The sequence below is a fragment of the Limulus polyphemus genome, unplaced genomic scaffold, assembly GCF_000517525.1.
Source record: "Limulus polyphemus unplaced genomic scaffold, Limulus_polyphemus-2.1.2 Scaffold812, whole genome shotgun sequence".
Taxonomy (NCBI): Eukaryota; Metazoa; Arthropoda; class Merostomata; order Xiphosura; family Limulidae; genus Limulus; species Limulus polyphemus.
In genome coordinates this window covers 291,459-305,348 of record NW_013666422.1, presented here as the reverse complement: position 1 = coordinate 305,348, position 13,890 = coordinate 291,459, and the positions used below count along the sequence as shown (strand labels likewise).

The 13,890-nt window shown below is 31.9% G+C and overlaps 1 protein-coding gene across 2 annotated transcripts in view; it reads right to left on the bottom strand.

Moving 5' to 3' along the window:
- Window positions 1–753: 753 nt before the first annotated feature.
- Window positions 754–13,890, bottom strand: part of LOC106460667 (guanine nucleotide-binding protein G(I)/G(S)/G(T) subunit beta-1-like) — a 43,785-nt gene continuing 30,648 nt past the window's right edge. Inside the window, exons 6-10 of one of the 2 annotated variants that reach the window (XR_002610819.1) lie at window positions 11,385–11,514; window positions 6,993–7,064; window positions 6,345–6,561; window positions 1,113–4,605; window positions 754–1,069 (exon numbers count right to left, since the gene is read on the bottom strand). Coding sequence is in view for 1 of the 2 variants with exons in the window: in XM_013920394.2 (XP_013775848.1) it covers window positions 4,499–4,605; window positions 6,345–6,561; window positions 6,993–7,064; window positions 11,385–11,514 (526 nt within the window). In the remaining variant the exon portion in view is untranslated. Of the gene's footprint in view, window positions 4,606–6,344; window positions 6,562–6,992; window positions 7,065–11,384; window positions 11,515–13,890 lie in introns of both variants that reach the window. The other variant, XM_013920394.2, reaches the window with a different exon arrangement.

Sequence of the window (13,890 nt, the reverse complement as noted above, 5' to 3'; positions counted from 1 at the left end):
TAATTGTGCATATCTAGTAATGAGTTTTTAGTAGAGTTGGACAATTTAGTCTAATAATATATATATAATTGACTACTCATGTGAAAAAATTACATTGATTAGTGTTATTCAAATTAATAGATTAATCGGAATTAGTTTTTCTAATTACCTGCTCCGATTCCTCTGTCACTGGCTTCTGTGTCCAGAAGAAACCTATAATACTGTTAAGGATAAGCCAGCTCTGAAGTATCTACTAAAGGAAACTCTGGGGACTAGAATACTTGGTCATACTCCCCACAACTTGTCGGTATTTTGATATCCCCCCCCCAAAAAAAAACCCAACAAAAACAACCGTGGATCTCTTGTTTCGATGTCGGTCTAGCACCATGGATATTTTATCTGAATCTGTAAAGACTCTCTTTTTCTAGACTATGTTGCCGAGAAACTCCACCTCAGTTCATAGGAGCAAATGTTTCTCAAGCTTCAGTTGTAGGCTGACCTATTTTTAAAACACTGAAATACCATCCTCAAGTTAATAAAATTTAACAAATAATTTTGGGAGAATGCAATAATGAGTTTTGTTGGGTTTTTTTTTTTTGATGAAACAGTTTTATATAACCACGTGCCAATATTTAAAGTATTATAACACGTAATACAATTCTTTGTATGCTACAGTCAGACTGTATACCTGGGTTAAAAAGTACATAATGCTGTACTATAATAACCACAGAAATACTATGCAATCTATTTATTATAACACACCACAAAGAAAACAACAGTGTAGAACAAAGTTTTATTACACAAGTTTGATTACATGCACAATCAAGATGAAAAGCTACTGACTAAAGTCGATATTGACTGAAATGTGCAGCCAAGATTTTTTGTTCACTCCATCTTCCTTTAACTAACGGTATATAAAAAAGGCTTTTACATTTGTCAAATCTACTACTGTCACAATCTTTTTCGCTCCTGAAATGACAGACTTGTCAAAAATACTCTAATGGAATCATTTTTTTTTATGCCACATACAACCAGGAAGCTTGACATTCACAATACCAGCTAATAATGAAAACATGATTCATGATGAAACCTTCCTTTGCATAACCATACAGCCTATTACAGATACAAGATACTTTCCTTTGTATAACCATACAGACTATTACAGATTCAAGATGATACTTTCCTTTGTATAACCATACATACTATTACAGATTCAAGATGATACTTTCCTTTGTATAACCATACATACTATTACAGATTCAAGATACTTTCCTTTGTATAACCATACAGACTATTACAGATTCAAGATGATACTTTCCTTTGTATAACCATACGGACTATTACAGATTCAAGATGAAACTTTCCTTTGTATAACCATACAGACTATTACAGATTCAAGATGATACTTTCCTTTGTATAACCATACAGACTATTACAGATTCAATATGACACTTTTCTCAATGTAAAATCTAAAACATCATCATCTTAGTAGAGAATGCCCCAGGCATATAATTATGTAGTACAAGAACTTTTGTGAAACCACAATACCTCAAGATTATGAATTTTGTGTGTAACATAATGACTTTCAGCAATCAATTAACTTGTACATCTAAGGATACTTGGATCAAATATAGGACATTTTTACATTATATCCTATAATAAACCAGCCAAATAGCTGTAATAATACTTAATTCTATAACCATATGAAACACGAGAAAGCTAACATCTATCGAACATTCAATTTTTGAACTAGAGCTCTTTGTTTCAACAAAGAACTTAGTTCATTAGCAGGCAGCATTTTTCTCCTATACAAAATAAATTAGAGAAAAAATACTTCTTTTTACAAAACAGTTAGTTGGGAAAAACCATTTCACTTCCTTTAACAAAAAGATCAAAAACATGTAAGAACTATAAAAAAATTACATACATAAGATAGGTACACAGACAGATAGTGTGCTGCTCTTAGAAAAATTGTAAAGAGCTTATTGTGCATCTATTAAAGTATAGTCAAAATCAGATCATAAAGATAAGTTCATTATTGAAAGAACATTCACACAGAAATCACTTTTAGTCCCTATATCAATCTATTATCTAAAAATTTAGGAGAGGGCACGTCCTTAATGTTACTTCTCCATCTGGAACATAAAGTTAACAGTTATGCCTTGAAAAATTATTTCAGAATAATTATTATCAAGTCTACACTAAATATGCAAAAGTCAAAAGACCAATATAACACAAACCAAATAACCTTTCACACAGCTGACAGAGTTTTGCAAAACAAAATAGCTAAGAAAGAAAATCTACATAACAGTATCTCTTCTTTTGTTATTTAAAAAGCCTCCAAGTTAGGTAGTCAGAATCTGCTTATTTGAAAATCCATCTAAAAATACCATCAGATGAGAAAAAAATTAGTAAGCTAGCAAAGTACTTTGCATTATTATAATGAAGTGTAACTTAAGAGTGATAACTTTCTAAATGTAACCAAAATAATTTACAAGTATAATGATACTCTTTTAAATTTTTTAGGTCAGGAAACCTGTTATTTTTTTTTTATTATGGCTAAATTTTAATGTAAAAATTGCACAGAAATACTAAGCCATTCTACTGGTTACCTTTAACATTACAATGTCCTTGCACATGCAGGCATACACCAGTACAATAACAAAAACTGTTTGGTCAACCTCCTATCTTGACAAAAGACCTTTGACAAAATATCAGAAACTTGTCAAAAGAAGTCACAAATACAATTTCATTGGGGCAGAAAAAGGTAATCCTGATACTACAAAATATGAAAAAAGTCCTGTAACAGCCAAAATAAATACGAATTTTGTTTTCTTGGAAGGAAAAAGATATGATGAGAATAACTTAATACATTTTTAATATGCATTCATCAAAAAAAAAAATCATTATCATAATTATAGCCAGTAGGACTCTCAGAACAAGTAGTTACATGTAATCTTTCCTATTTCATTTGTAAAGAAAAAGGAGAGTAAGCTTTTTTTAACTCAAACATTACTGATATAGCCACTATTCCTGTAAGAAAAAAGTGATAAAGTTATCACTTCTTGTTTAACATTTGCACTACTGAACTCCTCACAGTTACAACAGAAACAAGATTCATTGAAAACAGCAGCATAGTTTCAGGACAACACAAATTAATTTGAAACCATGTGCAAGAATTTGTGGTCCCAAGAAGCTGACAAAACTGTAAAGATGATACAAAAAAAGCTAATATTTTACTAAATAAATCACAAAGGTACAGACACTAAGATTAAATGATTTCAGAAAGGATGGACAAAGGAAGAAATTTATATATGTACATAATCATGGCACCTCATAGTATACTACAAACATGTATATAATTACAGTTATTTTAGAAACGTGTTTTATTAATTGTGTTTGTGAAATAACATTACCTTAATCAAGCTGGCAACATAGAAAACATGTAGAAAGGTTCAATGCAACAAAATTCATGCGAGTCAAAAATCAGTGCATGTATGATGAAAAGTGATGTTGCTACAAACATTCCTAAATGTTAGCTACCAACTTCTTATACATCATTCCATCTACACATCTTCCAAACCACAAAAATGTTTAAAGAATACAAATCCCAACAATAACAATACAAGGTATTTTTCAAGTACATCAGGATTCTCCCCAGCCCTTTTTTTTAGCATATTGATATCAGTACACTTTCTTGTGCACCAAAACTCTAAAACATGTACCCATCAATAAATTTTCAGAGGTAAATGTTAATGAACTATTTACCATGTGTTGAACACAAGTGAATGTTGTTGTTTTCCCATATACCAAAAATTGTCTATACCATTTATATGCACCTGGCACAATACAAAAGTGCAAATACTTGATATTATGTGCACAATGGTTAATGATATTTTTATCAGTGTTTTCAGGCCTGAACTGGTACACTCACTTTGTTTGCATGACCAGTCTGAAATACTGCTTAATTGTAGAGCTCTTGTTTCTGAAATATTGTTTAATTGTAGAGCTCTTCTTTTCTGAAGAGAACCCTGTAGATAAACCAGAAAGATGTATTTTTATTTTCCAACTTTGCTGACTAGAATTAAGGAGATTTTTTTTTCTAACAAAAATGCATTAAGGAAAAAAAAAGGACTAAGAATATATTTTCTAGAAAAACACAAGAGAGAAAAAGTACTAAAAATAAACATTTCCTACACTCTCAGCTGATTAGAATTTTATTAATTTAACATTTTGTGAATATTGGCTAAAGGATCTCCTTAATTAAGCTTGCTAATGATTTTATGTTTTCTAAATTGGAATGCATCACCACATACACAACTAAAACTAAACATCAAAATGATTGAAATTGCAAGTGTTTAACAGTTGAAACAATATTTACAAAACTGCACAATTATGACAAAATTAACAGTGTCAAAGCCTTCCTTTTAAATCTAAATATCAAGTTCATGTCATATATATATTTAGCAGTACTAGTAGCTTGTTGAGAAAAGACAGTTGTTTTGAGAGGAGTTGTGCTTTAGTTCCAGATTTTTAAGAAGCTATCCCATGAACCTGTTGCTACAGCCATGCCATCTTCTGTAACACCCAGGCAGCTGACACGATTATCATGTCCAGCCAGGACACCTAGAAACGTAACAAAAATAATGTTAAAAGAGTTGTTTTTAAAACCTAACAACAAATAAAAGTTAACATATTAGAGAAAATGCTGTATCACAAGGCAAGATTTCATACTGATCAAAATATTTTTAACAGCAAGGGTTTCCAACTGACAAAAAATGTATTACAAAAATTTAAAGTAATTTAGTTTGAACATAATATTTAATTAGCTACCTAATTATATATAGTTGTGATCTATGTAGACAGCTTCCTTTCATCAGAAATGAATATTAATTACATATTATTATATGTTAGTAACAAATTCAATTTCATAAAGTATCCACAACTGAGAAATCTGGGAAAAGGTACTCCCCCTCCCAAAAAAAAAACATTCTTTATTTACTTTTCAGTATCAATGAGTTAAGATCAACAGCCATTTGACACCCTTAATCAAAATAAGTATAGTTTATATTTATTACCCAAACTTGCTATTGTTTAGGATAAAAACAGTTTCATTTAGTTCAGTATTTCTCAATAAAGAAGAGATAAATTAATCATTATACATTTGGTATTAACAGAAAATGTATATTAGAAACTAAATTTATAACAACAATTAATTTTTCATAAACAAATCCTAGTGATAGTATTTATCAACTTACACAACAACCCCTTTATACTGCCTAAAATATCTACTGCTTGAACTTCAGTAGAGAAAATTGGTTATTTTAACTAATACTGGATCAATATGGTTATAAGTAAATTGTTTCTACAAATAACTTTATACAGATAAAAAAACAAAAAAACAAGCTCTTTCATTAACCTTTACAACACTACTGAATTATGCACATGCTGGATGACTCAGTATTTCAAAATTTAATGAATCTACTTTAAGTTATGGAAGCTTCATGTATACTGACCATTAGCATAAAACCCAATCATTAAATTCTATACAAAACACAACATAATCATTGTAGTTACTTTTTTCCATCAAGTCCAGGATATTGTTTATGATGGACTAACAATTCTCTCTTCAGTTTATTCAAGTATTTATTACTTTATGCATTTAACTGCTCTAAGCTGTCAAGTATTAAAATATTTTTAGTGTAATGAAATTGAATTTATTTGAGAACCTTCCTTAGGTAGAATAGAATCTTTTTTACACACTGTATCATAATGTGCATATGAAGCAGGTAGTCTTAGCTGGCTGTATCACATCACGGCCTTTTCACTTGTGTAACATACACTATAATAATACTGATAGTTTTTTTATAGAAAGTTTCAAATTAAATTATAAGCCAAAGAAAAGAACACCCAAAATTCATTTATACAATTCTAAGGATATGAAAGATAGCTGAACTGTGAAAATGTGTAAACTTAATTTCTTTACACATAAACTGTAATAGTACATTCATATTTTCATGAAATAACAAAGAAACAAGATATTGCAATTTGAGTTATCGTCTAGAAAATGGTTCCATCAGTAATCTGTAATTATAAGAATTGAATTTTATCAATTTTCCCACAAAATCCAAAATCAAGTGGCAGAAATTTGGTAAAATTTTTAATGCATAAATCTGTTTAAATTTTAATAATATAATATTTTAAGGATATTCTTAGTTAAGAAACTAAATTGAACAAGAAAAACAATGCAATAGGTTTTGTTGTACAAACTATTAAACAAGAGGTAGTTAAATTTTCAATAATTTGTAACTTCTGAATATGGCACCTTATAATGTCGAAAGAAAAGAAAATTTAATTTTACTAACCAGCTCTCTCAGCTTTCATGGAATCCCACACATTACAGTTAAAGTCATCGTATCCTGCCAACAAGAGTCGGCCACTTGTGGAAAAGGCAACGGATGTAATACCGCAAATGATGTTATCATGAGAATAGATAGCTAACTCTTGGTCTGCGCGGATGTCAAACAACCGACACGTTGCATCATCTGATCCCGTAACAAAAGCATAACCATTGGGAAAAAACTGAAATATAAATAGTCAATTATTATTAGTAGTTAACATAACTGAATATATTATATAAATTTTCATTAACCATTATTAAAGACCTTACAACCTATGCATGGAAAATACAAACACTTCTCTTAAAGATAAAATACCATTTAAAACTTAGAAAAGTAAATTGATTCTAGCATCAGTTTAATCTGTAGAAAATGGTCCAATATAGTTAAAACACACAGATGAATAAACAAAAAATATTATAATATATAAATACATGTGTAAGAAGAATTGTCTCTTTTTAAAAAGAACAGTTACAAGAAAAATAAATATTTTTATTGTAATAACATCCATAATATACAATTAAAGTATTAAGTGTATAAAAACTGTCTTTATATATAGGAAAACAGCATAATTTAAGTCAACTCCTTTTAACTACACCACAAACTAGTACTAACTGTGACAGCATTTATGTCAGATTCATGTCCTGGGAAGGTCTGTTTGCACATTCCATCTCGATTATCCCATAACTAAAAAAAAAACAAAATCAATTATTTGTCATTATTTCTTCTAAACTTTCTCATCAAAAGGAGAAACATTTTAACAACTGGCATTTAGTTCTCATCTAGAAAATAGTAACAAAAGTGCTACAGAAATTTTCAAACAATACACACCATATAAGTAATACATTTTATAAATTTTTTCACAAATCCAAAATAACAGCAGAAATTTGGCAAAATACTTTACTACATATACCTATGCTTATGTATGCTTGCTGTGGTTAAAAAAGAAACAACTTATAAGTATTTTGGGCAAATAAGTTATATCACTTAAAACAGAAAAAAAACAAGCTATGTTATAATAAAATTATAAGAGCAGACTTCCTGTTTCATCTTATGATAAAATTATATTTGACAAAGCATTACGAAAGGCTTCAGGCAGAGAAGATATACAGAAATAGAAATGTTAAATTAACCAAGTTACATATGTACTTATTAGCACACTTGAATCTCATAACTATTTGATCTTTGGCTACCCAAACATTAACTTTTGGTCTGATTACACGTCAGTACAGATAGTTAATTAGAAGTATTTGTTCTCACTGTTTTGTTTAAATATACCTGTTGGAACTATGAGATTATGTGCATACACAATTTTGTGTATAATCTACTGTCTTGCATATAGTGCATAATTTGTGATTTTTTTCTAGGAAAATTTTAAAATACACATGAAGTGATTTTCAAACTTCAAAGTATTAATATTTTCCTAAACTGAAAATATATTTCTGATAGAAACTTATCTCTTTTACACAAAACAGCTTTCCTCAATTTGTACTGCCCTCTACATGTGCAAAATTTTCACCCGCTAATAGCCTTTATATAAAACACACCAGAAGTAACAAGGATGGGTGAGAAGAGGTATGAACCTATCGGAAATACATTTTCAGGTAAGGAAAATATTAACTTCTGATAGAGTTTTACCTCTTCTGACAAAATAGTTAGAATCCACACTGACCCAGTGTAGAAGTAACCTAGATGAATCACTCCCAGAAGAGGAGTCAAGGGGTGTGACATCTCAATGGAGACCAACCACGTCTGAATCAGGTATACTGCTTGCTCAAGATGAATGAGTGTGTCACAAAATGGGCAGAAATGAGGCACATCCAAAAAAGCTCCACTGCTGTAGAATGGATAGGGCTCGCTGGACCGTAAGTGGAAGGTCAACTCCAGTCCAAAACCAGTGGCACCAAGATAGGATAAATTGGTTCATGGTAGGAGAAGGGTCCTCTACCATTCACCTGAGACCCAGGAACCAGAAGAGAAGAAGTACTTCTGTTTCAAGAACCTAAGCCATCATGTGTTCATAAACCAACATGAGTACCCCAGAGAACCTACATCCAGATGACAATAGGAAGATGGAAATGCAATGTGGAGGATCAACTCTAGTCCAAATCCATGCAGAATTTGGAATGTATCATCCAGTCCAATGTAGGAGGAGAGTCCTAGCCCACTTATATTGACTGGTCTGACTCAACTAACACCAGTCACCCAGGAACTGACATTCAGGCAGTAATAGGAAAGAGGGTTCCCAGTCAAAGGGGTAAACTGCATATAAAAATGTGACAGAAAAATCTAGTCCATGCTGTACAGCATCTGGAATTGTATATCAGATTCTTGGTAGGAGAATATCACCTACACTGGCAGAACATCACCACCCTACACTCAAATGCAATTGTTCACACTCAGGAGGAAGCCTCCATGGTCTACCACTCCAGCAGCAAGGAGCTGGTAAGTGGTAGAAAAAAGGGGGAAATGCATTAGAGAGTTCAGAGAAACACATCACTGGAGAAGTGCAATGAGTGACTATGAAACTTTAAAAAGAAGACTGAACCCAATATGTGTAATCAAGAGAACTGCAGGTAAGGGCAGCATTCCCCTTCTGCTTTCCTCACGTTATTAGTCCATGCGTGTACAGTCTGAAATGAACATATTTAAAGCAAAACACTGTGAGGATGAACCCAGAAGCAGTCTTGTAGAACACCCTATTTCAACAATGAGCATTAATGATGGAAAGGTCACACAATGCAAAGAATTAGTATACCTGGACAGGCACCACTTGCTACAGAGTGGGATCTAAAAAAGAAGTGCAAGGAGGCCTCAATATTATGAAATAAAGAAGAAAAATGGCACCCACCTAAAGATGAACTGATGAGTGAAGGATGGAAACAGGAGGTAGACGATATCCAGCTGAGAAGGAAACCATCAGATGATGCAGATAATGTGACAGGACAGTCACTTATACCATTGGTGGCATGTGGGTTGGTGGTAAACAATAGTATGCCATGAAGGCAGGACCCTTGAGGAAGGAAGAAGTAAGGAAGATGGCCGTGACAAAGGAGCCAAGTGTGAATGGAAGGGGCCGAAGAGGACAAGTGTGCCAATGTGGACAAGAATGGACAGCCTCAGACAAAAGGTGTATGGAAGAAAGGTAAGGAGAGATGTCAATGTCAGGCGAAGGTGGGAAAACTGTGCCTGTGAAAAGAGCAAAGAAGTGTCAGAGTCCAATCCAAAAATGGGGAGGAGTGAATTCAAATGTTAAGTATCCAAAAAGGATATACTGAATGATGGTAAGCCAAACCATAAGCCTCTGCCATGTGTGGGAGACAAGGCATGCTGACCCCTGAACACAATTGCTGGGTAAAATGCTCAATGTGGAACCCAATGTCAGGTGAGGGAGGAAGGATAAAGTATTCAGAGGAAGGTGCCTCTGTCAAAAGGGAAAGGAATGGGTCATAAGGGGTAGGAGACAAAGGCAAAACAGAACATACCTGTGAAACTAATTCCAAAAAGGGAGAAAATGGTTGTGGTGCATCCACAGTCTGAGAAAAGGACTGTACAGTAAAGGGAGGGGAAGAAAAAGGCTGTCCAAATCCTTATCATCCTGTTCTGGTTCCCCTGAGAATGGGAGAAGTGGTTGATGGTCAGTAGACCCTTCAGTCTGCATGAAAGACATCTCATGTTATATGGCTGAAATATTATCAGCCAATAATGTCAGACCTGAAGCCACAGAGTTAGGCTGTTGGTCGCCAGTAGTCTGAAGTTGTAGTAGTAGTAGTAGTGACATGGAACTGTAAATTCATAAGTCATTCACAGAAATTATTCAAAATGAAATTCACTAAAAATAAATTCCAATTTGTTTTTCAAATCCTAGCAAAAAATAATAAAAAAGGCAAAGGAGGTGATTAATCACTGTTGTGCCAAATCAAGAAGTGAAGATTGGATTCTACTGCATAGAGGAAGTCAGCTGCACTAGGAGGGTTGTCGTATGCTTATTTGCATGCTACAATGCAGTGGAGATTAATGGGAGTATAAAGACTGGTGCCGGGCAAACATTTTGTGTATAAAGAGAGCAGTAAAAATAAAGCACGCTGTTTTGTGAGAGGGGTAAGTTATTGTATCGGAATTAATTGTAATTCATAGTTTTAATGCTACACTGACCCTATCTAATGATTGACTCTAATGTTCAGAGGCATAATTATGCATTTTTTAACAACTGAAGAGACAAAATGACAATTAAAGATTATGTACCAAATGTAAATCAATCTGTAGTTGAAAAAAATCCATTTATGACAAAGTAACTAAGGCTATTTGTCACCATCCCTGCTGATCAGAGAGAGTAGACAGCCAATCAGCAACATCACATCATTCACCATCCTATCACACAACATCCACAGTACCACCACTCTTATAATGTTCTCACAGCTTAAAGTCCAAGGAATGTTTTGTGGTATCATGTGAATTCAAACTTCTATTACCAGCTTCAAAATCCACAGTGATAACCCATACCCAATCCATTTCAAACTACTGTATTTTATATTCAATAACTCATTTTATCATATTGAGGTATTAGTATTATGGTAAATGCAGGAGCTTTAGTGTCCGGTGCTTTATCAGAGCTTTATGGACCACAAGATTGCCAACAATGAGCACATTTTAATGTTAAAAATTAAGTGCAACAAAAACACACTAAATAAGATATTGAACTAATCAAAACTAGTGAAACACGATTAAAGAATAATGCATAATTCATTCCAGTTTGGAACATAATTATCAAATTTTGTCTGCATGATTTTGAAATTTCCAGACATAAGTCCAGCAGGTGTGTTTAGTTTTACATCTCACTTCACATTCATAGCACAATAAGGACCTTTATTATAAGTAGAAAGAACTTTAGCATCTGCACACACAAGTTAAATAATGTTATTATAAAAACAAATAGCAGTTTAGTGTATCATTATCTAATCTCCTCAGTAGTTTTTAATGTTCAGAATCGGTATGTTAATTCAGTACCTTTGCTGAAGCATCACAAGCTCCAGAGATGAATGTTCTCATGTCTGGAGAGAGAGAGAGGGACATGACATCACCAGAATGACCAGTAAATGAAGTGCAGAGCTGACCAGTTTCAATGTCCCACAAAGCACTAGAGATGGACATTATAAACTGTGGTCATTGTTCAAAAACAAAGGTTTTATTATGTAACACTGGTAATTACACATACAAAAAAAAAATTCAATTTTTTATGGGTTTGTTTGCCAGTTGCATGATGTAATAGAATATAAAGACTTAATGACAATTTTTATTTACTTAATATATATCTTTCAAAACTATCAGTGAAAGGTGCATCAATTTGTTTCCAAAAGATAACATGTTTTGCAAAATTTGTGCACAAATTTAGTATTTCTGAGATGTAAGCAATTAATTAATGTATGCTTATAAATAGTCACATGAATAGAATAATCAGATTAAATAACAGCTCCAGTAATAAAATTCTCACAAGTGGAGTTTCAAGCATTTCATAAGATTTTCCCTATTGTATTACACTTTTTATTTTTAGGGCATATTGCAGTAAAGGGTTGTAACTGATGTCACATAGTCTTATTATAGTTATTAACCAAGCTTGTAATGATAAAAATGATTACATTTAGATATTCCTGAAGAAAATTTATACTTAAATATGTGCATAATATATCATTATTTTTGATAACTGGCTAGTACAATTTTAATTAGATCAATTGGTTATTATTAATAACAAACTTGTTGTTTTGTTTTAGATATGATGCTAATAATCACTATAATAGTAGTGTAGAGCTTTACAAAATGAGGCTTGAAGTTAACAGATGTTCAACATCCAGGACAGGTACTTTTTGGGTCTAGACTCTGAACACATAATTACCATACAAAGAATGTTTGGTGGAACAAGTCATTGTTTAACTCACTGATTACTGGGGCAACATTCACAACATTTTAGCTGAAACAGTTGTTTTCATATCATTCTTATGATATTTGATTTCACAACAATGAAATAAATGTTGCTTTGAACTAAATACAATACCATTAATTTGATCAATAAATATTATTCATCATGTTTTTTCACTGTCATACCATTAACAAGCTATAAATATGCCAATTTTCTCATGATACAGTGACTATTATACATATACCACAAGACATATATCTAATGATACACAAAAGATATACTCGTCATTATTATGTAAACACTATTCTGAAATGAGATCACTACTTAACTGGTTTTAATGAGTACAACTATATCATCTTATACTTGAGGAACAAAAAGTTTCCAGCTTTTTATTAAGTGAAGTGAATACTGATACTTGTTTTTTTCAAACTTTATTATAAGACCTGTATATAAATGTGTAGATTAACAGTACAGGTTTTTTAATTTTTAAATGTTCCTATAGAAGAGCTTCACTATGATCAAAATATAACAGAAAAACCAGTTCTGCTATTTAAATAGATATATTTCTGTACTATTAGAATACATAAAAATACAAACAATTTAAGAATTTAAATTTGTAAACAGTATGACATACGGTATTATTTTTTGCAGCAATATTGTATTAACCAAATGCTACTTTAATGTCAATATTTTTACATTTCTAGTACTTAGGTTGTTTTTTTAAAGCAAAAAAGCTGCACAAGATATCAGTGATCTGCCCACCACAGGGAACTGAACCCTGAAAGTCAGTAAAGTTACTGTTCACCAAAAAGGAACAGTTAATTTGCTGTACAATACAGTGATCACAAATACAATTACAGCTAAGTTTTTTGTTACTCCAGTCAAAGATAAAATAATCTACTTCACATATTTTTAGAACACTTTTAATGCACTGCGTACTATTTCAAGAATACCTGCTTCTGACTGTCTACCTGCTCAGCTGCATGTATATTGCTGACACAAGATACATGCAAGTATTTGAAATTTATTTCTATTTTTACCAGTTGTGTATTCTTTATACCATTTTTTTAAGTCTCAGTCTTAACATCAAGTTTTTATTCTATGACCCAGTCATAGTTGAAGAAGTCTGAAGATACAGCTTTTTATCAGTTCATTGGCCAAAAAACATAGCTTTAATAGGTTTTCTGTTTAATTTCTTTAGCAAAGAATAAATTTTCCAAACTGAAACACTCATACAATTAGGATATTACTGGACCTAAAAGATTTCTTACATTTTCCCAAAGAATACTTACCAGTTTATAAGGTTTTTATTATAGGTTTTGCTTATCATTACAATGAAAGTTTATCCTTTTCTACAAAATCCTGTTTTTAATATATTTTTGTAAAAATATAATTATATATATATGAAAGTTTATCCTTTTCTACAAAATCCTGTTTTTAATATATTTTTGTAAAAATATAATTATATATTTATAATTATAATTGGAAAAAAGTTAAGCACCCCCGTGTTTTTTCAAGTGATTCAGATTCGACGTTCTTGTGACTGATTATAAATTACCATTCAATCTAAACGTGTTTATCAAATGAAATTATGCATTA